The sequence below is a fragment of the Loa loa genome, assembly GCF_000183805.2.
Source record: "Loa loa unplaced genomic scaffold supercont3.58, whole genome shotgun sequence".
NCBI lineage: Eukaryota > Metazoa > Nematoda > Chromadorea > Rhabditida > Onchocercidae > Loa > Loa loa.
This window is the reverse complement of record NW_018108238.1, coordinates 199940-227304: the sequence shown is the minus strand read 5'-3', so window position 1 is coordinate 227304 and position 27365 is coordinate 199940. Positions and strand designations below refer to the sequence as shown.

General features: G+C 34.4%; 4 protein-coding genes across 4 annotated transcripts; 1 reads left to right on the top strand and 3 right to left on the bottom strand.

Annotated features, from left to right (window-relative positions):
• Positions 1-951: 951 nt before the first annotated feature.
• Positions 952-18914, bottom strand: LOAG_02227 (hypothetical protein). Its single transcript, XM_003137765.2, has 41 exons — positions 18840-18914; positions 18293-18455; positions 17931-18064; positions 17613-17772; positions 17000-17136; positions 16723-16821; positions 16288-16434; positions 15777-16070; positions 15524-15655; positions 15052-15186; positions 14546-14653; positions 14214-14365; positions 13965-14034; positions 13537-13662; positions 12958-13122; positions 12496-12675; positions 11939-12152; positions 11380-11585; positions 11059-11192; positions 10634-10816; positions 10309-10482; positions 10038-10092; positions 9362-9469; positions 8794-8920; positions 8406-8509; positions 7729-7923; positions 7276-7408; positions 6803-6933; positions 6408-6524; positions 5739-5840; positions 5120-5272; positions 4728-4828; positions 4323-4431; positions 3959-4048; positions 3472-3711; positions 2974-3132; positions 2612-2773; positions 2256-2354; positions 1961-2071; positions 1673-1812; positions 952-1212 (listed from the first exon to the last, which is right to left on the bottom strand). Exons 1-41 carry the CDS (start codon positions 18894-18896, stop codon positions 1032-1034), a joined length of 5787 nt encoding a protein of 1928 aa, XP_003137813.1. The 5' UTR covers positions 18897-18914; the 3' UTR covers positions 952-1031.
• Positions 18915-18946: 32 nt separating this feature from the next.
• Positions 18947-20697, bottom strand: LOAG_02226 (hypothetical protein). The gene is made up of 2 exons (XM_003137764.2): positions 20326-20697; positions 18947-20007 (listed from the first exon to the last, which is right to left on the bottom strand). Exons 1-2 carry the CDS (start codon positions 20580-20582, stop codon positions 19665-19667), a joined length of 600 nt encoding a protein of 199 aa, XP_003137812.1. The 5' UTR covers positions 20583-20697; the 3' UTR covers positions 18947-19664.
• Positions 20698-21112: 415 nt separating this feature from the next.
• Positions 21113-22739, top strand: LOAG_02225 (60S ribosomal protein L6; the record flags this gene model as incomplete). The annotated part of the gene is made up of 5 exons (XM_020445952.1): positions 21113-21343; positions 21684-21861; positions 22107-22156; positions 22240-22293; positions 22578-22739. Exons 1-5 carry the CDS (start codon positions 21125-21127, stop codon positions 22737-22739), a joined length of 663 nt encoding a protein of 220 aa, XP_020303648.1. The 5' UTR covers positions 21113-21124.
• Positions 22740-24332: 1593 nt separating this feature from the next.
• On the bottom strand, positions 24333-26004 carry LOAG_02224 (hypothetical protein; the record flags this gene model as incomplete). Its single annotated transcript, XM_003137762.1, is given in 5 exon segments — positions 24333-24518; positions 25357-25388; positions 25495-25591; positions 25851-25928; positions 25939-26004. 5 exon segments carry the CDS (start codon positions 26002-26004, stop codon positions 24333-24335), a joined length of 459 nt encoding a protein of 152 aa, XP_003137810.1.
• Between the last annotated feature and the right edge of the window lie 1361 nt (positions 26005-27365).

Genomic DNA, 27365 nt, shown 5'->3' with positions numbered 1-27365 from the left:
CCTCGCTAACGGATCGTTATTGAGGGAAGTGGTGGGAGACTTAACTTTTGATCCATCTCGAAACTATTATTAAAAGTGACTTGAACTATTCAAGAAGTTATAAACACTCACTAAAATAACACGAACAGACTTCAATGGCATATTTCTGGAGCCAAAAGCTATATAAAACTATACAATTTTTGTACGTTATAAAAACCCACATGCGTGGATTCAACTTTGTAATTTAATTACTACAAATCTAAAAAGAGCCTGAACGCATCCAAAAAATTTGTTTGAATTAACGGTAGATAATAACAAGAACATCTACCCAATTTCTACAGTACAATGCAGGAGATCATGGATATTTGGACAGATGAAAATATAAATCTAAAAATTTAGACAAAGTTTGCGACTTGCTACAAAATAACTTCGTGGATTCGCACATTACTTAGCCCTTGTTTATCTAAAAGAACAGCCATAACATCTAAAGTGGATCTCATAAGACTGATCCTAATCGCAAAAATTAAAATAAGAAATTTACGACAGTAACTACTAACGAACTTTATCAGTTTAGATAAATTTGAGCACTGCTTCAAATCCAGAACCAAAAAGCATAAAAATAATGGATGTAAGAAAATCATAAAATTCAAGTGTTTTAATTAAAATGGGTCAAATTAATCCGAATTACTGAAATTTATGAACTGGAAACCTAATATACGAGATAGTTATGAAATACAGGAAAATGAAAAAACATGCATAGCTTTCAAAAATTGAAGTTTAATGGTGCAAATTAGATTCTTTCTTGTTTCACACGATGCTTTCAAATTAGAACTAATCGTTTTCAGTAAAAATTATCTTTAATCAACAATGCTTCGGATATACTCCGTAAATCTCATCTCGTGAAATATGAATCATAGATATATTACTTTCAGCTTAATTTCTTAAAACTTAAAACCCACATCTCACAGTTTTCGGATACTAGGTTTCCAGTTCATGAAGGTACCTCATTATATTACAAATATTCTAAAGTTTCAAAACTTTAAGGAATAAAACTATTGTTTTCCAGCCGCTCGTTCTTTTTCTTTCTTTAAACTCCGCAAATAGCGTAGAGCTCGTTTGGCTGCCGTACATTTAGCTATCCGATAGCTCCTACCCATTCCAGTGAAACGACATTTGCCCTGGATATCAACTGTTACACGTACTTTCCCCGTTTCCAATATCCTCTCCAGCTTCCTGCAATAGAATTACTTTTACCAACAAATATAGGAAAGTAATATTTAATTAGCAACACGTATACGAACTATTTTCCACATTTTTTGTGCTGTACTACTCCAGTACCAACGACAACTAATTTTCCCAAGAAAATGAGTCCAAATCAGTTTAAATTTAAATCCCTGATTCCTCACGTAAATTATAAGAATTTTTGAAAAGCAACATTGTCTTGAAGTTTTCTAAAACTCAACTAATTTTAAACCACCTGACTAAAGAAAAATCTGAATGAAAAATTTCTAACCTATATTCTAAACTTATTCGTGTACACTTTTAAATCAAGTTCTGAAGTGTTAGATCTATTTATGAACTTATTTACGCTTTGAAATATGCTAGTTCGGATTAAAAAACTTGAAAATCAAAGATGGTCATGTAAACGACTGGAATTTAAAATCTGCCAGAACAAAAGAGAAAAAAAACATACGAAAACCGAGCCCGTTCAGGTTCCATTTCAAGCAGTTCACGAATCGGTGAACGTGGTGGATTACTACAGCATTCGTCTATGGTTTCCTTCATTAGGTTATAAAAGACCCTCCACACAATGTCTAAGCTTCGTCCACTATCCTGAAATTTGCAGTTATGAAAAACGGTGCTATATAAAAATGAGATTTCACAAAATCTTTTTAGAAAAACAAAAATTTTATTAGATTTAGCAATTGTAAGTATATGAAATTAAGCAGTCATAAATAAAAGCAGAGAATGTTTGAATTACCAAATAGATGGCTCCAGCTACCGACTCGAAAATATCACCCATTGCTTTTGGAACTTCAATATCTTCTTCCTCACCCTCATCAATTTCTTCTTCGGTTGTCACCATATACATCTATAAATTTTAAAAATTTAATTGGGTTTTTAATTTTTCGACGTGGTCTACCCATCTTGAAAGCACATAAACTTTGTGACTTATTATGTGCTCCCCATGTTAATTAGAGCTGCATTCAACTTAGAATCATTTGTTATAGTACAAGAAAAGCAAAATTTGCTTCAAGTTGTTGAAGGAAAAATACCTCTTCATTGAAATTTGCACTCGAAAGATTTTTTTCCGTGCATAGACAAACAAATTTCTCGATCATATGGTGCAGCCTAGGGCACATCGCGATAAAATGCTTAAACAATAAAAGTGCAAAATTGCTGCAGTTAGAATTTGATGCTACCTACTTAACAATCTTTTCAGGTAAAAAATGTCTTTTATGTTTTTTATTCAGAAATGTTTTTCATTTCACATGTTTTTATGCAATAAAAACATCCAGAATTATGCTAGGCTATCTTGGAAACGACTATGCTGAGCTATCTTGGAAACTCATGGGATATAAATAGGGCATTTTTTTAACAAATCTAAACATAAATAATGAAGCAGAAGTACCTTATGGAAGTTATGCTTGATGGCTAACGATGCAAAAATAGTATTGTTGACAAGTGCAGAACGAAGGTCTGTGAGAACACCCGGACTGTAATGTGATGAATGTTGGAAGAGGAACCGTGTGATAACATAGTCCAGGACGGCATCACCAAGAAATTCTAAACGCTACAACAGACGAATTTTTACAGAGGAATATTAATAGACGAATATTTAATAGACTGCCTAATTCTTAGGTAAAAATTAAGTGATTGGAGGATTGATCTCATTTCAAACCGATGTATGGAAGAAGCCGTAATAATTGCAACAATGACAGTGAAAGACTTACTACAGCAAAATTTCGTAACTTAACCAATTAATAAAAGTACCTGATAGCAGCCCGTTATTCTGTTTTTGTAATAAGAAGCATGCGTAAATGCTTGTAATAGATATGCCCGGTCATTGAAACGATAGCCGATAAAATCTTCCAGTTTTGAAAATTGAAATTGTACCCATAGATCATTTAACTTTCTCAGCGATTTGTCTGGCTGAAAGTAACTGGATTAACAATCAGACATATATTCATTCAAAAACTTCTTTGCAGAAATAAATTTTTCAAAAACATGACTTCTTATACCTCTGAATAAAGCAGAAAAAAACAAAGAAGATACTGATAACTGAAGGGAAAGTTCTAAAAATCAGATATTAATCGTAAAAGAATAAAACAAACTGCTTGGCGAAACTGTAAATCAACTGCATGACCGTAAAAGGAACAAAATGCAAAACTCTCATTAAAAATAGCATACAGCACACTTATTTCATCAGGTAGGAGTACAATTAAACAAAATAAACTCTTTTATCTCAGCAAAAAATAGCATGCCGATTACCTGTTCAGTTGTGTCAATGAACCGCAATAGCGGTGGTTCCACTTGCACTGGCTCTGTAAGTACTTTTAATCCTAGCCATTTCATGAATCTTAACGTTGCTGTGGGACCTAGTTCCAAAAGATGAGCACCAATTAAAGATTCCACTGCATCAGCAATTGATTTGTCACCCAAACTTTGCTGTGTCAATAGATTATACGGCAAAGGCGTAATCTCTTCACCATCCCAACTTGTTATCATATTCTAAAGTACAATTGACTGTATAGGATAGACAAAGACATAAAAAAATATAAGACGTGAAGCGACTTGTTCACAAAAATGTTAAAATGACTCAAAGAGTTTAAAGGAATAACGACATCGACATCCTAATGTTCTCTCCAGAGTCCTTATCCATCCACATCTCGTGTATCCATAATCCATGGAACATGTGCCAAAATTAATGCAAAAATATAAAAATTTTAGTTGTTCAACCACCGTTTTGAATGCTCACTTTTGGAAATTCGATAGTCTCGATACCATCAGCAATGCGTCGAACTTGACTATTTCTGTCAGCTTCATCCCAACCTGTAGGTACTCTCACCTGAAACCCCAATCTTGACAGAACCAAGTTATCATTCATACACACCACCTCATATGGCTATTGAAATTTGGTTGTACACAAATAGCGACCTAAGCTTTTTTTTAACTGGAAGAAATCATGAAATTGGTCATTTTGGATGGTAAAGAAAATATGGCGATCAAAAAAATAGTGAATGTGGAAAAGAAGTTTATTGCGGGAATAAAAAAAAAAAACGAATCCCCCATTCCTTGTCTTGGTACCATAGACAGGAAGATTACTGATGATAAAGCCACACCGGTTCCTGTCTTTCGACTGTTTTCCCTTCAAGAACATTTTCGATGAACTTGTCACGTTCTTCTGCATCTAGTGTATTCGGTGCTTTGAAGTCTGATGTTGGTGCGTAACTGAATTTCAACGAATTTTTTGTTTCAAAAAAGCAAAACTATGACTTGAGTCGAATACGGACAAAAAAATAGAAGAGATGGATGATTGTAAAGGAAAAGGTAATCACACACAAGAAAAAGTCGAGTAAAAGTTCCTCATTACAAATACAGAAAAAATGGATTCGATACAAAACACAAAACTGTTAACAGTTGAAAGATCTCAATTTGCACAGCAAACAGGAGAAACAGCATACAGTTTTTGATTATTTCTAGTTACGAAAAAAAAGCAAAGAGGGAATATAAAAATAAGAACTCACCATGGAGGTAACCATCCATCATTTGGATCAAATTTTGAACCAATGATTAAAGAGGGAAGATTGTGCTTCCTTCCCAAACGATATAAATTACAATTTGATACCTGTAGAAGTGAAACCGGTATAGAATGGTAATAATACCAGCTTTTGAGCAACAGTGAATCTAATTCGTCTTTGGAGTAAGGTATTCAGAGCATAGATAAACATTTCAACTAAGTGTAAGAAAACAAAATGAAAAATGCCTACTGCAGATTTCCAGCGAACTAAATATGTATAAATAATAAATTGTGAGATCAAAAAAATCTTGCCAACGCCTCGGGATATTATTAAGCCAGGCAAAATGTAATTTTGAGGAAAAGCATTAATTTACAAAATCAATGGAATTAGTAAATAACCTCCTTGCTTCTCGCAAAGCTAAGTTTTCCCTCATGTTGCTCTGGGTTGGTGTGAAACAAGTAATCAGTTACGGCATATTTCAAGAAGGAATCACCAACAGTTTCGAGACGCTCCAAGTTGATACCATCCGATGCATTCGACAGTGTTAGCGCCTAAAAGAATGTAATTACAAATCAACTAAAAAACGCAAACGAGAATCACCTCTGTCATGATTAAAACAGGTTAAATCAACCATCCATTAGTTTGACAGGAAAGTAGTCTTTGTAGCGGCGATTCTATACAAGATGAGAAAGTTAAGTAAAACAGAGGTTTGACAAATGATATTTCAACATATAAGACAGTTATTTCATCAGGGTTATCAGAATTATTCCCCTCGGTCCTTCCATTCAACAACCAAAGAGCGTCAGTAATCTCCTAAGATCCGTCAGTTACCTTTCCAAGAAGTATTTCAAACAACCACCACATGAAATCTCATTAAAAACGATCCATATATTCATATAATTCATTCTTATAAAATAACAGCTTGCTTCTGCTGTAAGTACAAACAAAAATTTTCGGACAAAAACTCTGGCGATAAACAACAAACATATTATTCTGGATACCAGCTAATCAAGATACCTGCAGCAGGGTACATGGAGAGACACCGTCTGGATGATCATTGAAGGTATCCTCCTCGAACGAAAATGTCATCCAGTCGAGGACTGGAGCACTTATTTCTTGCTTAAAAGATAATTTCACCAAAATGGATCTTAAAGCAATGAACAGCAGTAAAGGCAAATTTGCGGCCGACTTATTAAAACAGTGTATAACGCAATATCTGAAGAAAAAAGATTAAATTGCAGTCTAGTCTTCACTAGAATCACTCCATACTTTTACAGCAAAGGGTATTTGCGCTATTACTTGGGTATAATTGAAAAAAAAAAAGAAAAAATCAGACAAATGATAGCAAATCATTTTCCTCCTACCTAAGAAAGCATTTCTGCTTTATTCCACAGTACCCCTGTTATTCTCGTTCTCAAAGGAAGCGATACGATTAACTACTACGGACTACCTAGACCATGATTCACCAACCAAGAGGTGTAAAAAAGAACACTTGGATTTAGGTTTTTGTGTCAACAAGAGCATTGCAAGACTGTTCTATGGATACAAAGAAGTGGGTCGCACATTAAGCTGGAACGAAACTATAAATACCTTAATACATGACTTTTGATACGTTGCAGTCAAGACTAGTTTGACGTTGTAGGTTATTTGAAGCTCTTTGATTTTTTTTAAATAACTTGAAAAAACCTTTCTATTAACTTCATACGCATTTGCCGTTGAACAAGCCAATTTTGCAACATCACTATTGTGCGACATTTGCAAAAATAATTCTAAATCGCTTGATGATCTTACCATCTCTTCATCCTGAAAAGCATAAAGAAATTACATATTATAAAAAAAAATCGAAAATAATTAGTAATCAGTTAAATCGCATGAAAAGTTGACAGTAAGGATTACAGTCCCCCATCATTCCACAGAAGTTCGATAATTTCGATTTTCCTTTAAAAAAAATAAATGATTTTTTAGCTCTTATACACTGTTGCAGCCTAGCTAGTCTACAAATACTATGCAGTCTCGACTATCTTCTATGTATCATACAGGAAAAAAGTCGTAATGCAGATTTTTTAATAATTAAAATTTACCATCAATTTTCCGTCTTGATGCAATGATATTTTCGTGGGCGAAAGCATTTCAACAGTATTTAATTCAACATCGGTATCCAGTAAACATCCTTTGAAATATCGCAAATCAAAAGGTAGTGTACTATCGTACTCTAAAAGCACTCAAGATGATCAGAAACATAAAGTGAAAAGAATTATTCTGCGATATAAAATTTGGAATAAGTTGAATAATTCAGAACATGTGACACTATGTACTTGGACCACTTCCTAATTTTTCTTTCACTATTTTATTCCTTTTATTTCTTAATGTATAGAGATCGTGGACTATTTATTATTCGATGCATTCGATAATATAGCACCGATACAAACCAATTATTATTTTAATGAATCAAACCTTTAAAGTTTCACTGCACTTGCTGCTAATAATAATTATTTGACATTTTACAACATGATTGTTTCTTCAGAAATTATTTTTGACAAGCTATATAATTTACCGCTAGACACGATTTCGTCTATCTCATCACAAAATTCGATTAAATCAATACATTCTTCTTGACGATTTGATTTTAATGAACCTCGATCTGAATCTTCCAATCTTTCCAACGAATCGAGGTATAACTGAGCAGGCTAAGAGTTAAAAATAGTTTATAAACTTGAATACGAAGTACCAACAACAATGAAAGATTCCTAAGTAAAATAAACTATCGAGATATTCTCTCCTATTCAAAATCCTTGATCATCGTTTCCATTTCAACACACATTTGACAAGCTATACAAATCACCCTTAGATAAGATTTCTTTGTCTTCGTCACAAAAACACAGATGGAAACTACAGATATTTTCCGTGCAGAAACTTTTTTCAGTTCAAAGAGATGCATACATACTGATTTTAGCTTGGATTCTACTGGACGAAAAACTCCATGATCTTGTATAAACAATTTCTAAACCTTTCTAGCAATCGAAGGATGGTGTTGCTTCTTCCCATTTTTCATAATTTCCTTTTTTACATCAACACTGCCTTGGTTTGTTGTGTCAACTGCGGCTAGAGGTAATGCAGTGGGCATGTTCAGAAGCCAACTCATCCGCGACAAATCGGCCATTAAGCCTCGACTATCGATCTGGGAATCTCCACTATTCACAGACTGGAAAAAGAAAAATTGGATCATGTAGAACTGTTATGACGATGAGGCAGTCCGTTTTCATCGAACTACAAACCATCGTTATCATATGATAAACGACAACTATAGCCTAGTAGTTTTGTCAACATCCTAATAATCACCAGTCATTTCTATTGTAAATTCTCAACCTCAAGAAATTCATACTTTTATTTAAAGCATGAATTTCCCAACTTACTGAAGTCTCGTAAAAAAAATTAATTGAAAAACTATCCATTCATTTTCCGTTCCAACTCCAAAACGGTTTAGGGTAAGCTTCAGTTTCACTACCTTCTGTATAACATTACCTACTATAACAAAACGACTTGCTATTTCTTTGTTATCCAAGATCTATTTGACACTCTTTTTGTTAGCTTCTGCTGCAGATGCATGTTTTTGCATATAACCTATGCATATCTTCCATATAACCTATTACTTGAAAAGATCTTTTTATAAGGAAAAAAGTATACCAATGGCATATTAATTCCATTGGGTGCTGACTCTTCTATAACAATCAGATCATCCCAGCCAGATGATGTGATGTTCTCTCGTGGAGCAAATATATCGCCACTTTCTTCAATAACATTTAAGAGCAATTTGAAATAAACTACTAGGAAAATCCATGAAATAGCTTTTATTAATAAAAACTATCGAGTTAGGCAGGTTGTTTTACATAAAGAAATGTATTAATTTGTTTGAGTAGACCACACAGTTAACAGTTTCTAACTTGATTGATTGCAAGGAAATTTCCCACTTCATCCCACATTAATCTAAAAAGTATCGTTAGGCTCCAAAGAATGTAAAAATTCAAAAAGTTATTCCGGCTCAAATATTTCTTATCTCGAGAACAAAATCTACTTCCGAGGCGTTCATGGACACTGTTTATGAAATCGAATAGCACAATGGCATCTTCATCGTCATCATCTGACATGTCACCATGTTGTCGTAGGGTGGAACCATTCACCATAAGACCCAATGCATCTCCCTGAAAGAAAGCTCCTACTTTTATTGCTGATTACTTTATTCTGATAAAAGAGAACCATTTTACAAATGCTTTACAAGAATCCATTTGAACTTGAAATGAAGCCAACTAATCTTGGCAGCACGCACGAATATAAAAAAAATAATTTTACAAACTTGAAACGGATCACTGCAAAAAATCATGAAGCAAACACTAGCTTAATTTGGAGGAATACCATTGATTTTGAGAATTTAGGGTGTTTACACGCTCTTTTCATTCAAAGAAATAGTGCGTTATTAGCACATAGGGAAACAACATAAATTTCAAATTCTCAAATAAGGAAAGTGAATCATACCAGATTTCATATTACTTTCCATATTTTTTAAATTTCATATTACTTTACAACAGTCCGAACAAGCGAAGGATTTCATGCTTTTTTTAAAATAAAATTCCTGGTTAGCTTACGTCAATATCTTCGAATCCTCTAATTTCATCACGTCTTCCTCTATTCGGACAAAAACCTTCTAATCCCTTCGCAAGCTCAGGATCCCAGACGCCAATTTCGAAATCAGCCTAGAAAAGAGTCCAACTAAAATTCTAAATTCTTTCAATAAGTGAACCGTTTGAGAAAGATCTCAACACTCTATTATGAATAAAAATGAGAACAAAGAAAATGCAGCTTCCAAGTAAGACTTAAATATAATCGAAAGCGACATAGAAAGACATGTGAAGTTTTAAAAGGTTCTTCCAAAATTTTTATAATGGATGATAAATAAAACTAATCTCCGTTATAAAACATATTTTTGTATAACAAAGAACGTATTTTTGTATATTTTGTTAAACACATTTTTGTTTTTCATGAATAAATATGAATTGAGTAAAAACAGATTATGTAACTAAATAATGGCGCATATAGTCAATAACTGAATCATTTTGGCCCATTTTTTTTAAAATCCTTTTACGTTAGTCGTCACTACAGATCCAAAAAGTGTGTTTCATAGCACATTGAAAAATGAAATAAAAATCGTTACCTACCAAACTACACATTATCCAATAATGATAGTTAACATGGCTAATAGGCTATATTAAGCATACATCAATAAATTTGAGAAAAAGTAAAACAAGAACAAACAAACTTTACCATTCCAGAGCCAGAGTCCTTTGCGTCGTTATTTTCTAGACTTTTCTCTTCCACTCTATAAAAACAAAACAAGATTTTAAGGAAATACATTGTTCGCTGATGAAATAGTTATTAAAACAAATAATGAATAGTAATGCGACAACAGTACACTTTACAATGAAAACGGAAGAGAAAATGAAAGGTTAGGCCATCGTCCAGTACTCTTTGCCACATGTACTAACGTTGCTTCTCACAGTTCTATTAGAATGCATAAAAAGAAAGAAAAATGCACTGTTTTTTTAGATCACAAATCCTTTGCACTGGTTTCATCTCCAGGTCATCCATAGGCGTTGGATAATCCAGTGGCATCCAATATACGTCGTCAGAAGTTCTATAGTCAGGATTAGAAAACGCTTCACGCATTATCAACTCACGCAGCTCGTCCGCTAATAACAGACTATTGATTCTGAAACTATCGATAAAGTCAACACAAACTGAAATGAATATCAGAATTAAAAAAAACAATCGTATTCTCATACAATTTACAAAAAATTTTTGAGCTCCTTTATCGCATCCACCGAAATCTGCAAACTTCTACGACAAAAAGATATGCTTACCGATAAAGAAGCGTTGGAAGGGCTGCAATAACATTCCATAAAGAAGCAGCAATCGGATGTACATCAACAAGTTCAGGTACCAAAATTTGTCCTTGTGACATCCCGCCACTTTCTGAGCCTCTTTCTTCGGTAGTCCGATTTCTTGAGCGTGACCAGTGTCGAGGCATTAGAAGGTTTAAGCGACTATAAATGTAATGTTAAATTAAATTGAACAAAGTTTTCAGTAGCATCAAGAGTTTTCTTTTTAATTGGCACAAAATAACAACAGTATTTGAAAAACTTCTTTTGTTTTCTAAGGCGAATTTTTAATAGTTTATCTAAGTTCCTTATTTGGGATTCCAGTCTTTTCTCACAACCCGCATCCCGTTTCCTGCGAACTAAGAAATGTTGGAACTCATTTATATACCTGTTGTTAAGAGCTATACCTAGAAGTATAATCAACATCAAGAAGTGGTTGCTCCTGGTCATAAATAACGATGCCATATTTCTGAATGAAATAGTCATTAAATGTTGCAAACTTGTCATCCGGAAACTTGGACGATGGTTTAGCATCGATTATCTGAAAATCGCGGAAGTCAATAGACTAATGATTTCTCAGACTGAGAGTCTTTCGTTCTGGCACGGAACAATCGAATAACTCAGACTACATCTAACTCATAAGAATTTGTGATACTCTCAAGTATGAGTGGAATTAGTATAGCGGTGTAAATGCCAAAGTCGCTAGAACCGTGAAACCTGATTCTTACCTCAGCAACGTAGTAAAATGATGGATGATCTCGGTCCCGATACCACGGCATAACAACGGCATCCTGAAAATTAGCTGCATCGAACTTGAAAGCTCGTCTTTCAACTTCCGTTGGAATTCGCGGCAATTCATCAATCGATGAAACAACATTTCGTACATATGCGTAATCTAGCTTGAAATCCACTTCATTGGTTTTATTGTTTCGTTCTGAGATTCAAGAATATGAAATGATTGCATTTTTCGATTTATTAAACATTTGTACAGAATATAGTATCCCATAATCTTAAACATTTGTACACAATATAGCATCCCATAATCCAAAAAAAAATCTCCTTTGTCGATAATTTTTGACGAAGACGTCAAACTGCGGAAAAAACTGAAGGAACCCGTTTTTCAATATATCAGTAGAGGACATCTATTCTTCTAGACGAATTCATTCCATCCTTTTTTTCATTTATTGATGAATTCGCTTAATCCCTTTTTTGATATCTTCCGTGCTGCTCCGATACTTGAAAAGGGTATTTATAGAACGTGCAGCAAAGGATGGAAAAAAAATTTACCACGTCGAAGTGGGACCACCAAAACATTGACTGGTGCCTTGTCAGGAACAAAAACTAGGCCTCCTTTCACCAGTCGGAGAACATTATCGAACAAATAATGATGGAATGCCTTAAGAAGCTCCAACATCTGAGCATCAACAAGAAGACGTGATTTGACGGGAAAAATATTCGCCTGCATACGACCTTGACGCAGAAATAACGGGAACGATGGTACCTTAAAAAGAAGTGAAATTTGGAATACAATAAATTTTTGAAATAGAAAGATGAAAAAGAAAATGATGAAGTACACTTCAGAACGCTCACTCTTATCACTTTTTTGCTGCTTCAGACTCATTTCAAAAAAATTAAGTCACTATAAGTTTAATGACCTTGTCATCCTGAGACTAATTTCTCTCACTGAAAATTGAAAAGTCATGTCAGTTACTCTCAGTCCCACCAATTTCAGGTTATCGGATAGATAAAACAGGCAGAAGAAATTAGTGAATAGAAAGTCGCTACACGAAAAATAAAGATCAGATAATTATAAACCCGCTCAGGTACCCAAGATCTTGTCCTACTTTTGGTATCTTTTTATTGGAAAGGAATCCAAAGCAGAATTCAGTATCCAATGGGTTTATAATTCGGCGGTTTTTTGGATTCGCAGCACCAGTTACTGCTTTGACGAGATCCATTTCCATAACATAGATGTAGCATTCTTCATCAACATGTGGAATTGCATTGTGCAATGCCTTTGCCATCTGAAAAAAATTGAAACAAAATGGATCCCTCGCAAGGAATTAAGGCAAATGCATATAAGCCATAGTAATGTGAAATAAATCTGAATTTTTAAGGTGTCTTTTTCCAGTGACGATGGATTCAATAAAAGGATAAAAACCTGAGATAAATTAGTACATAGATATGCGTGTTCAGTGTCATGTAATAGTATTCCTGCAGCATTTGAGACCCACAACCCTTAATTTAGTACTCTTAACCAGAAAGGATTCAAAACAGCAAGAAACAAAATATCTGAAATTACTCACTCTCTTATCATATAATTGTCTCCTTCGAGCTGATCCAACTTTGTAATTCATATTTGGGATGAATTCATCCGGATCTTCATCAAGAGCTGTTAGCATAATAGTATCTTTACCAACCGGCAGTAGGTAATCATTCAGCTCTTTTCGTTTATGCAATCTTCTACATGCCTAAAACTTTCTTGAAAAGAGAAAATAACGATAAAAACTAATGCGCTTTTCCCGTAATACAATAAAGCCCTCGATCGTATATTTATCAATCAATACTGCTTTGAAACATGCGTAGAAGCAAAAGAGATACTAAAGGACCTAGTAAAACACATTTTGCTAATTCGGATACTCAGTTCAGCGAGATCTCTGGTATCAACCTCCCTGTGATTTACATAATATGTGAGTTTTCGGTGTGCAAAAGTAATAGAAATTTGAATAGGATATTCGCATTAGTTTTTCCGTCACACATGACATAAAAGCTAACTGGACAAAGATATTTACTTATAAAATGACTGGAAAATAGGAAATATAAAAGAAAAAAGAAGGGTGAAATGGAAAATGTAGATAAAACGTTTAGTACTGACTGTAACTTACTTCCAAAGCAACAGCCATTTGTGCAAGCTTTTTGCTTCCCAACGGTTTCTTTAATTTAATGGTTTCCTTGATCGGTGAATTAATAGGTAACAACAATTCTGCTCGGTACATCACATGATCACCTACCTAAATTTTATCGCTAAGTAACTTCAAGGTAGCAGCAAATGATCAACTGTTGTGGAAGCTTTCTACTACGAGAAAAATACAGTTGTAACTCAACGAGGACCTCAGTATCGCAACAAGATCAGCATCTGTTTATTAAGAAATCTTTGAAAGAATAACTTTACGAACAAATTTTGGGCTAAGTATGCATATCACACTATTCACTGTTATTTTCCACTCTAGTCGCTAGCAAATGAGAATAATTTCATTTATAACTACTTAACAAAGCTTAGTCATTATAAGCGAATTTCAGATAAATTATTTACAGTTTCTGGCACAATCGTATTTTGCGGAACCAAACGAGTAAATATGTCGCTGGGAAGTTTGGCACAATACCTGTAAATGAAATGCTTTAAATGAGGAATAAGAGAAAATCACATAACCATTTCAATCTCATGCAAATAACATCGAACTTCAAATCTCCGCTCAAAATACAAATCCTTTCCAAAAAGGACTCTGATAATAGCGTGATATCAAGAAGTTTAAAAATGTTTGCAGTGAATAAAAGAAGAAACCTGTTTACAAGGCCTATAGCACTAGTCAGGGTAACTTGCGCTCCAGTACTTTCAACAGTGTATGGTGCAATGATATCATCCATTGCTTCTATACTCGGTGAAATCGTTGGTTCTGGTGGATTATGCACATTCTGATATCGTTTCAGTAGCATCTTGAAGAAATTAGCAATTTTTCCTTTGTTTTTTTTGCAAAATTCAATCTTAGGTTGTGAGAATTATAGAGCATTTCTGGGAGTTCGAGAAAATATTCATAAATAATTAATCAAGAATTATAAAGTGAATTTTTGGGCCTTTTGCTCAGAGAAATAAACTATCACTGAAATAATGTATACTCTTTCGATTTGCAAGAAATCCTTCAAATCACGGGAACACTGTTCACGATCTCTTTCCTCAACTAGTAGAAAATAACTTGCACCGTCTTTTCGTGCTCTTCCTTTTGACTGAAAAAAATGATTTAAACGGACAAAAAAACTAAAATAGTTTTAGCTTATCACTTTCAAAGAATGAATTAAAGCTCTATGTAGTTTTCGCGAACAAATCAAAAAAGAATAAAACCTCGCTGCAAAAAGGTCTGATTTTTTTTCCAAAATTAAGCTGTAAAATTATTCTTAAGTAAGACGAAAGTTGAAATCTTAAAATATGGAAAAGGATACCATATCTTCTTTTGCCTGAAACGAAGTATTTCAGATTCCAAAACTTCCGTACAGGTAACAATTAGAACTAATAAATAATTAGAAGTCAATTGAATATGAATATTTACGTATTACATTGTCTATTAAAGAAATTGGTTGTTGTGATAAATAAAAAGAATTAATATTGATCAAAGCATGACTGCTACCTGCACATAAGCCCGGTAATCAGTAGGCCGATCGAAACGGATAACCACATTACACTGCCTCACATCGACGCCTTCTTCCAAAACACTTGTCGCAATTAACAGATTCAAATGACGCTGACGAAATTTGCGTAAAACCTGAAGTTCGTTTGTTCATAAAAAGTTTAAATAGTTTGTCGAATAAAGTTTGAGGTTTCACTCAAATAGAGGATGTTTTTTGGACAGCATACCGTATGTAAAGTAACTGCCGAAATAGAAATATGGATTGTCTGAACAATATTTAAGCAAATCGTCGAGAAAAGACGTATTTAGTTCGTTTCTTGAATTAAGTTAACCAAAATAATTTCTAATCTTAGTAAATATAAATAGATTATAGAATTATAGAACGAGACAAGCCTTTTAGTTGTATTCCTAGCCAAAACATGAATCAATTCACCAATGACCTTTTATATAAATCGAAGAAAAATTGGCTCACCAGTTCCTGCCTCTTATGCAATGCCATTGTTTCTTCTGCACTAATATTGGCGCTATTGTATCCGATAATGAAATCCGAAACCAGATACCCAAACTTATCACTGTCCCACCGTGATATTGCCCTTATCAGGGTCTAAAAAACAAACTGATGATAACAAACTGATGTTGAAACAAGAAGTTTCGAAGAAATTATGTAATAAAAGACAACCATAGTGCACAACGAAAAACAACATACGGAGATATGAAAATCTTACGTTTAACACGTATGCAACGTAACGTTGCTCCACAAAAACGATACCACAAAATGTGAAATCTGGATCCACCTTTTCCATATTCGAAGGGCTGTAGAACTTTAAAATTTCAAACAGCCTTGATAAACGGTCCGGCAGTATTGGTTTCATGTCGTTAAAACACCGTACGCTAGCCACTTTAGCATCCAGCAAACGTTTAGTGAAACGCATTGTTGTGTACGCCATTTGTAGGAAGATGACTTGTTTTTCAGGCAAGAAACCTTGTCCTGAATGTTTCTTCAGTTGTCGTTGAAAGAGCTGTAAAAACAACGGCTTATGATAGTTGTGATTGAAACGTTGCTTCATTTGAAAAAGTGACAAGGATTTTAATCCAATATATCTTACCCCAATCAGATGAAATATTGGCAGAATCTTTTAATGAGATAGCAAAATAAAAGGATTGGAGTTTTTGAATTTATATTATCTCCAGTCTATAGCATACACTATTTCTTTGATATAGGAGGAATTAATTTACCTGACAAACTTTCCATGCACACCATGGGCCCAGTTGTTCCAGAACAGACTTCGTTCGATTAACTGCTTCAAGTACGGGTTTCCTTGGATCAACGTCAAATTCCGGGTGGAATTCAGTACATTTCAAACAAAATGTACGCAAATTTTCCTAAAAAGTTCTATACTCGAAAAATTATAAATTTTAAGACAGCCCTATTTTTCCAAAGTAAACATTTATTTTCCAGTGCGATAGTTTTTTCATTTTTTGAAAATTGATGATTGAGAATAACTACACAGAAACACTATTAACTGCAACCGAGCCATCCATTTTTAATTACTAGAGTATAAAACCTCATGCAAAACTATCATCATCGCAAAAATAAATTATTTGAAGTGTGAAGGAACAATGAAATAGTTTAATGATGAAAATGAATAAAAAAGAAACTGAAAAATTTACCAAAGTATCGACAACTTTTTTGCTAATTTCACATGAACAACAGAAGAAATCGTGACACATGATAACATACTCTTTCGGTTTGGCTCCATATTTAGAAATCTGAATGTATTTTGACTATATAACATTTCCGGGAAGTTTTATAACGTAATCGCTAATGATGATCGATAAAGCTATTTGAACGTGTGTATTCCTATTCAAATTAGAATGTATTTCAGCATTTGAAAATGATTGCGACAAAGTAATTTACTTCGTAAAAGAGTTGAAAATGATAACCTACAGAAAGCAGGTCACTTGCTGTTTCAATAGAACTATACATGATCCTTTCCAATTTTTCCAAAAGCTGCTCTAAACTATTCGGTGGTATTTTGCTGCTGATTAGAGATGCTGTGAGACCGAGAATTCGAGGTCGATCCACTGTAATATAACATATTTTCAGTTCTTTATTACCGAACTACGTAAATATAATACTAAGTAAACGGACTCTACGTTAAGGATTTATCCACTTAGTGTTATATTTACGGCAGCGTTGCTGATACATGTTGCGAGTGAGAAAAAGAGCTTCTATGTTCGTCAATTCTTTACTATTGATTCTTCTTCCATTTCAGTTGAAAAAATATTTGAGAAAGTCCGGGTTAAAATATTGACTAAACTTATCTTAATCTCCAAGAATACTTATGACTGAACTGACTCGATAACTCGTGAGAATTAGTAATTACTTGTGATTTTTTTCCGCCATCAGAAAATACAAATACAGAAATACAAATTTACTTTAGACTTACTGTTTATTTAAAAGAGGGAAGCAAGTCAACTAGTTCCCTCTCCAAGAGTATCCACAGCCAAACTTTTATTAATAAACTGGACTTAAAACTCTTAAAGTGATTAACAAGAACCTTCAGTGAGTTGTCCATACCGATGCATGATTAATCTATACGGGTGTTTGCTACCTAATACATGATGACATTCATCGAAGATGATAACAGCAGCATTCGACATATTGAAGAAGCCATGATCAAGTAAATCCAAAAAGATTTGAGCAGTCAGTACCGTAACCTAGGAAGACTAGGATTTTAAAGCGTCTTTCAAAATGAAACGGTGTTTTACAATTAACATCATTTGCTCCTTAAATTTAAATTTTTCATAGCCATTAAAAATTTCAATTCCTACAACAACATCATCCAAACATCTCGAACAAAACCCTAGGGACTTACTTCGTGTAACGCAATGAATGCATCAAATTTGGCAGGTTCTGACCAGATATCCTGATTCAAATGTCCATGCATTTTGCCCACATTCAGTGTTGTATGATGTTCGATATGTGCTGCTTGCTGTCCAACTAGCGAAACTGAAAAATCACATAGTTTTGCACATTTCTTAAAGTTTTGTTAGTAAGTTACGATTAATAGTTAACTTAATTAATCAACCAATGGAAACAGTTACTTAGTGTAATAACTACATCGCACCTACTAAACATCGTTCCAGATTTTAAAATAAAAACTACCATATGTTTGTAAAATTTCCTAGAAACGCAAGTTTTCTCAAGACATCTAAAAGTGGGAATAAAAATACTTACCTTTATCAACCAGGAAGAAAGCTCGCTTCCCACCACTCTTCCATGGTATTACAAGTTTGCTTGTATACTCCTTGATTAGTAAAACAGCAATAAAAGTTTTGCCTGAACCTGTCCCGAGGGGCACAATAATGTTTCTTTTACATGCTTTATCCAGCAATTCAACCTTGAAAATTTGATTAAGATTTCCACACTAAATGAATTAACTCGATTACTAAAATCGCTGATTAAAATAATTGACTAGATTCGTATTGATTTACAACAATTCGTGATCTGAACAACAAATCTATTACCAGTACTTGAGCCCAAGTTAACGATACGTTCACTGGAAGATTGGAAAATGAGATTATTAAAGCAAAATTGGTAACATTTCATTTACCAGTAACTGTATGAATGCACAATAAACTAAAGACCACAGTATTTTAAACCGAAAATATTGTCCACTAATTTTACATCAGCCGAACAACAGCTTCCATCAGACAAACCATAATTTCTACTGACAAAGGGAGAATGTTTATTAAATTTATTCAAAAATTTGAAGTATTGGTACCTGATAGTCTCGCGGAGTAAAGAAATTTTTGTCCACATCACTTGCTCGAACTACCATATTTCCTGAAGTTTCTTCAATCTTTATTTCATATTTTCAAAAACAGATAACTTCACGCAACGAATATACACAGCAAAGTACATGGAAGATCATAAAAATAGAAATGAAATGAAACTTATTTGTCGCTGTACTTAAAAAACAACAATTATTTAAATGAAGTATAATGTCTCAGACATCTCGAGATACTCCGCGACAGAAAAGCTTCAAGTTCTTCTTTGTCCCATCGTAGAGCCTGTTTTTCTTTGAGACCAAACCGATCCAAAACTATTAAACGAAAAATAGATGAAAGAAGGAAAATTCGTCAGCATTATAAACTACCACTAAATGAAGCATTATGATGCTCTGCATTAGAACTAAATTAGGATTAAATCTTGTATCACAGCAGCGAAGTCAGCCCTGAAAGATATATTAACATAAATTATTATGAAATTAGTTTTCTTTGAAAAGACCAGACTGAATCAAGGAAATTTATTGTCGTTACATCGGAAATGACATAGATATCAGTTTGAACGGACAGGTATCAATTTAAAATAAGAAGTAAGACTTCCTCGAAGATAGGATTATAAGTTTCCAACAGCATGCAAATACAGGTTTACGGCTAAAAGTCACAGCACAGTACTTCCTTCTTAACTTGGAGAGTACTGCACTTGATATGGTGCTAGATATAGTTTGTGTATGAAGGACTAACTATCCTATCCATGCAAACTTCCCTCACTACAGTTTTATTCGACTTGCAAGAAACAGAAGAGGTACACAAAAAAAAGGACATCAAACGAGGTCCTGATAGCTCCTTCTAGATTTGTCCTTGTAGAAATAGTCCGGTTTTTCCTCCCATAATCCAAGATATCGTTCATCCCTCAGCTCATCCTGCTTGTAGTAATTATGTTTCTGAAGCAAATATTTAATTCGTTTCTGCAGATCATACCACCGTCGAGGTGAATTAATTTGCATTTTCTCCTTATGCAAATTACGAAAATGAATCAGCTTCACCAATTCGTTGGCTCGATGTTGACCTGGAAAACCACGAAGCCATGCTGGAACATGGTACTGCAGCTGAGCTGGGTGAATACTACCATCACCTAATAAATCGATATAATCATTTTCACCAAACCTGCAACAGTTCCCTTCACACATTATTACGAAATTCGAGTAATTGCGATCTTCATTCGTGTACTCTCCTCATAATGTGTTAGTTTAATGCAAACAAACAAGCATTAAATTCAGTATTCCACTGAATTTGCAGGATAGATTTTAAAACTGACAACAAATTAGTTTGAAATTTCTTCTCATTCCAACGATTACAACCTCTCTGCACCCGGCCCTTCGAAATATTCTTCTTAAATAAGTTCCGTGCTTAATTTATTTGCTTGAATGGTGAGTAAATAAGCTAAGGATGAATAAACTGTAAAAGTTCGAAATCCATTAATACCTTGCTTGTGCCGCAGACCAGCAATCGCGTACTTTATAATCAGGCTTGTGTACTGGTACCTTGCAATTCGGTATTCGCGGCAACGGGTCAACACCTGGTCGATGGTAACGATATTTATACCCAGCATCCGTTATTGGATGCATCTTTCCTTCTGGATCGTCCACAACTCGTGGAACAGCGCAACGATCGTGAAAACATCGCAATATTATTGTCTTGAGCTGACACTTTGAAGTGGACAGACGTATGTAATGCTGCATTTCCTAAACCTTCTTGGTTCATTTATTCGAAAAAGGCAGGCAACCTCCCGTCAAAACAAAAAATGAATTTGTCTCTGATCCACTCTTGCCAAACTGATCCAAACGCATGTTTTAAGTCCATCGAAATTATGCTGCTATATTGCATAATGGTTTTTAAACCTTCTCTTCTGAATTACGATAGTTTTGGGTCCTAGTTCCTATGGTTCACTCGTGATGGCATAAAAAGTGTTGCTTGGGTTGGATTGAATCCATGTTGTCCGTCGGTAGTGGCGTAGGCGTACGTCACATTATCTGTCCTTTCTATTTATACATGCATGCACGATGCACATACGTGCTTGACGTGTAGCATTATACACGTCTTCATAGCATGATGCAATGAAGATTTGTTGTAAAAGTTTTTCAAGCTAAGATGTGAAATATACGCTATACTGAATGCCCCGTAAATTGGAGAAGTTTGTCGCATGTTCATGCGTTTGCAGACCATCATTGCTTTACTTCTGCTGTATGGTGTTGCAACTCGTACTTTCTGCAGGTGCAAAGGAATGGCGAAAAAGTGTGCACCGCGAATGAGACATAATTATGAAGTAACACCGGGAGTTATGCGATTTTCCGCTGCACGAATGTATGCAAAACGTGGTGCGTATGCCAAGAAACCATACCCTGCTGTCGAGAAAAAAATAGAGCGCAAAACAAAATTTATTGTGAAACCGATTGGGGGCGATAAGAATGGTAAAGAACGGAAAGTCTTCATCAAAAAGCGAGTATGGAACTTTTTGCTTTTTAGGAGTTTTTAGGTCACTCTTCGTGATTACCTTTTCTCGCTTGATTCGAATGTGTTTACTTGACTAGTAGCCACTGACCTTGTGCTACTCAAATGTCGTTTCAAATGTTGTTCATTCATGTCTGTATGATATTTCTTGGTGGTACACTTGTTCATCATTTACAGGGATAGCTTAAAACAGCATATCATTTTTCATTTTTCAGGCCTTATCATTTTTCAGACCTTTTATTTACATTTCTGTTCGCAGATTTGTTTAACTTCTTGTCTGGAAGGTATAAGTCAATGATTTGAATAGTCTTACTCTGCTGAACCAGTTTTAGCCAAAATACGTGAAAGAAGGTAGAACTACCCGGCGAGCAAAACGGTCTCCGAAAAAAACAGTACTACGACGATCAATCACTCCTGGTACCATTCTAATTATACTCGCTGGACGTCATAAAGGAAAGCGTGTCATCTTTCTGAAGCAGCTGGAAAAATCGGGCCTCTTGCTTGTGACAGGTGATTTTCGGCTTCGTATTAGATGAATCCTGTTGATGTAAATGCTTTCAAAAAGCACTGATTTTTCCAGAGTGGACTGGTCAGTCGTCAGTGGAAGCTATATAAAAAGGATCTTTATTGGGTGAGGCTATGCTGTTAATCGTAAGCAGGACCTCAAAAAAGCTTCAACATTTTAAAATCCGGGAATTTTAATATTGAGCAATTCTGTCAATATACTTCTCAATTTATATCTTAGTTTATTCCAGGTCCGATGAAGCTGAATTCTACTCCATTACGACGCATAGCCCAGGCTTTTGTAATTGCAACAAAAACAAAAATTGATATATCAAGATTGAAACTTCCCGAACATATTAATGATACCTATTTTCGGAGGTTCAGTTCAAAAAAGCACCTAAAAAAGGCGATGCCAATATATTTGCACAAGGGACAACTGTAAGTCTAAATTAACTTTTTTTTTTTTTTTTTTTTTTGCAACTACCTTTCTTACTGATGATTTTGTTGTTGATTTTTCATCGGTTTTTTCGTGGAAAAGATTCTGGACTTCTGTATCGCATTCTGTGGTATCGCTTTTACAGAAAGTTAGAAAGTTGCGGCAATTTGGTGTCCCGCTTTACATAAGATTTTTATCAGTTATAGTCGACAATACTGGTGAATAATGGTCTGTTCACTTGCTTTAAGCATAGCTACTTTTAGTTGTTGATGTTTTATTTTTCTAGGAATACACTGTGTCGGATCAGAGGAAAGCAGACCAGAAAGCTGTAGATAGCGTGGTGTTGGAAGTGATTCGGGAACATCCAGAAAAGAAATATCTTTTTGGTTATTTGGGCTCCAGATTCGCGCTGGGCAAAAATCAGTTCCCTCATCAGATGTTGTTTTAATTTTAATTTTGTTTAACTTTTCTGTTGAAAATAAATGTTCTTGTCGAACCAGTATGTGTGAAAAGAACATGGTGCATCAAAGCATGGTACAGTGTGTTTCAAGTAAATCCACGACACATAAGTCGTAGATTCTTTGCATCAGTTTGCATATGCACTGCGTAAACAGATGTGGCTTATGAAAGTAGTGAGATTTTATTTATTAGGAACTCAAGATTCAGCTATCGAAAATGGTGTTATGAATAAATGGATTTGACGGTATGGTTCATTCGCAAAAGATATGAAAGTAATTTTGCTTTTATGTAGGACGGTTTTCAGCAGTATTACTGTTAACTGCTGACATATTACAAAGGCGAGGATCTGGTCGTGGACATCTAGTGCTGCAAGGATCTATTCGGGATTTTCTGGTGCAAGGAGAAACAGTAACTAGAGGTTAAGAATGAGGCATTCCCAGAAATTGTTTCTGAGTGAATTGACTCTGAGAATTTTTTGTTTTTGAAATGGCCTATATATGACTCATTAAAAGCGAAGCTGGAACTTTAAGGGGAGGAATAACGTCTATGAAAAAGTGGTGGTGTCAAACTCGATTTTCAGACCAGTTTTTTATTAACATTCATTGCACTCTTAAGGATTAGTTGCAAATGTTTCATTGAAGTAATGTTACTGAATTTCTTAACTGTATGTTATTCGTGCTTTTGGAAATAATTCTGCAGTCTTCAGTTCGTCCGCATCCTCAGCTGATGGCTGAAAGAAGCGAAAATGCAAAAATTCGTTGTATAGTGGGATATGTGCTCACGGAAGAGACCGAAAAAATTTGAGATAAGTAATGGCCATCACTAAGTGCTCGATATAGTGTGGTTTAACAATTAGAGGGAAGTATATTTTATGGTGCAAATGCTATCCAATTTCAATCTATCTCTCCCAGCTAGCTTTTTCCTGTGACATTTCCTTCTAAATAGTGTTCGCTATGAGTCTTTTGTCGAGAACTTGTTCATTTGGACAGAAAAGAACTTGGCAGAAAAACTTGAATTAGCTTACGGATTCTGGATTTGGAAATCCTCCAAGCGACACCACCCTGTCAGCTGATCTGGAAGTTGAAAAATCCGACTTGTCGAAAAACTTGAAGCGTTTTTAAAGATATTAATGCGCTCTCAAAAAGCAAAAATAAAAAGCTTTCAAAGGAAAAGTCACAGTCATTTTAAATTACGGAAGAAAATGAATGAGTAAATTACTAACCCAAAATTTTCTGATTCAGATGTTCGGTGGTCTGAAAACAAGAAGTGCTAAGTTTGGGCATACAGTAGATTATGAAAATAGACCTAGGGCATCGAGGAACCATTTTAAAGTTGATTTAATGACAGTATTTTCAAATATAAGGAAGAAATTAAATCATGCATAAAATTTAAAACTTACCACTTACGTTTGTCCGACTACTGAAAATGACGCTCAAAGATGTTTGTAAATGATTGATCTAAATTATTCGATGTGAAATTAATGTGAAATCTAGCCACATCCCGAATCTCCGGTTACTTAGTACTCTTCCTTCCTTTCCGGACTTCACTCCGAGTTGTCTGCCTTCAGAAAATGGGTCCTATCCTATTGTTTTGACATCGTTACTTTCTCTTTTCCAAACTCATTATGATGGTATTTAGAAAACCGTACGTACGTGGTATTCTGTTTAAATTGTATATTGACTATAACTTCAACATCAGCTGATGAAAGTTGTGAAACATCGCATGCCAATTTCCCAAGCGCATGATGCAAATTTGTGATAGCAGTTGTCTAAAATTAAAAAATTTTTGAAGCTCAGGAAAGATACTTTAACTAAAATCAAATTTGAAATATGCTCGTGAAACTTTGTTATATTATGCTGCTTTAAAACTTAAAAGCAGATATTTTAGTTTAGCAAGGAGTTTTAAGAAAACGCTTGATAATTAAAAGTGATAATTGGATAGATTCACCATAATACAACCAGACAGTGGAGGGTGATATAGATAAAATGCTTTGGAAAAAACAACCAGTTTACTATAACTTGCTGGAATAATGCAAATTAAGAGACACATTCTCTACCTTGGATTAACCATACTTTAACAATCAGGAGATTATCTGGAACATAATTTTCCACTATCTAATATCAATGATATCATTGGTATATTAATTAATCACTTATTGAGTATCTAACTTGTTAAGACCGCATTCGGTACTCTTGGAGTTTTAACTTCACAAACTTCAGTTTATGCATAGTGTAAGATAAGCTGTTATGTCCTGGTGATACAAACGTTCAGATAACTGGAACTGACAATATATGTCATCCCAATAAAAAGCAAGACGTCCTCGTACTTCTGCACAATTTTTTTTTTCGGTATGATTTTGATAAATCCGGTTTATGAGCAAAATGGGGTCACCCGGAATATTTGAAGCGCGTTGTATCCTCATATTACTTTTCCAGCAGAAAGGAGAAATGTATACATATTTCAATTTCTTTTTTTTTTTCTATGACCTATGGTTAAGCGATAAGGATGAAGTGAAAAAAGAAATTCGAATCAGACGCTTGAGTTTGAGTGCAGTTCATTGTAATTTCTGTAAATTTTGCTCTGATTAAAAATGGCCTCTTATTTACCTTGAACCTGTAAATATCACATTTCTTTCCGTCTTAAGAAAAACTTAAAAGGCTATAAACTACAAATGACAATTTCATAAATTTTTTAAATAATTGATTTTTGACGTATTATTCAATTATAAAAGTCAGTTAAGAAACTAGAAGTTCCATTCGTTTTCATTTCTTCTCTTTTTGTTATCAAATATTTTATATCAAATATGGGGAAGAATTTTTTCATACAAGGAAATAGATGCGCCTGAAAATATAATTAAAGATAAATTTTCAATGGAAGAAACTCTCAATGCTAGTGTTAGATCAATACACCTAATAATATATTAATTAGACTTCTGAGAGTTTTCGACTGATCCACGTGGTTCAGCTATGTTTTTGAGACTCTCTCCAACTTCGCGAGTCAGATGATCCTTGTTATTATTCAGCATCATTAATTCCTACTGTAATGAAACATTAACATTTTTGAAAGAGATCTGACAGAAATTCGAAGAGTTTTAAAAAACCATGAATACTTTTCTTCCTACACTGTTCTCTGAACTGCTTATGATGCCTTTCGGAACCCTTTTCTTATTCGCCATCCCCTAAATTAACATGATTTTTTAGAGTTGGAGTAAAATTTTCGGAACCGGTTTCCCGGACCTTTGTCTTCAATGTCATGATGGGAATACATCTTCTTCCAAATTCTTTCAATGTACGTCTCTCTATTCATTTTGCATTGAATTACTTCAACGACGGCACATTTTCTCTAAAATACGATGAATTTCCACGACGGAAGTAATACTGGTTGGTGTGCAAAATCTCGCTTTTCCTCTCAACAGTCCACCGCTTAATATGAACTGAAAATTCTGCGCCGAAATCCAATGCAATATTAATGGCAAGAGCAGAGAGTTGTATGTGACCAACGACGGGTAACGATCATATTTTCAACACTTTTAAAAGGTCCAAGGAAAGTTAAATGTTGAACGATTAGATTAAATGAATTGAACTGTTTGTATTGATCATCCCTGATGACCTTTATTGTATTGAATATTATTTCATCATATTTTTGTATATATTTAGCAGTTACGTCAATTATCTTTCAACATTTAAAAGAGTCCTTTAGAGGTGTCATTTCTTATTTGTTGTTTTTGATGGTAATTTATTTTCTTATTTACTTTTATTCCTTCCATTTTTATAGATCTTTTAGAAGATTCTATCAATTTTAGTTCTAAATCATGGTTAAGTTATATTATCTTATTATCAGTTTCCCATTCCTCTTAATCTTTCACTTCTGCGTCAGCAAAAGCTTTGATTTGATGATGAAAAATAAAATGTCCTTTTGCCATGTTGTTTTCCCTCCTCTTTTAATGTTTTTCATTCTTCTCTGACGTATGACCATAAAAACTGCCCATAATTAGTTCTGGGACTAGTGGGAAGAGGCGAGAATATTTAAGTAGTTAGTTTAAATTTTGAATGCAAGATCTCCCATCAGTCTACGTCACAAACTGTACTCGCTGGACCAATTTACGAGGAAAAATCATGAGGAGCAGTCCTTAGGGTGGGTTAGGCAGTTGAATGAAAGAGAGTGATGATCTTCTGATGCTCTCGATACATTTGAAAGTATGGATTCGCCTACCTTTCCAAGGAACAAGATTTGTTCAAGGTAAAGTTTTTGTGCTCAGAAGTTAACGCAGTGCAGGTCTCAATATCGCCTTCAAGTTAATAGCCTTACAAGGTCCAGACCTGAGCCTTGCGATTACTTTACAACTTCCTGAGGTTATTTTATCGGCTTTCCCAAGAATGAGACCTCATTCAATTGTCCATAGTCAGGCTAAATTGAAACAGTTTATTCTATTTTAAAATCCAAGATAAATCAAGTGATTGAAGAGAGGGAGATAAACGATCATTACTTCTTTATCATCCACTGTTGTTCAGATAATGATTAGCATTCTTGTCAGATTAACCCACAAAGAAATATAATTAATCATTTACCAAGTTTTAGAATGAAAATTCGACATAGCAAGTAACGATTTTGTATA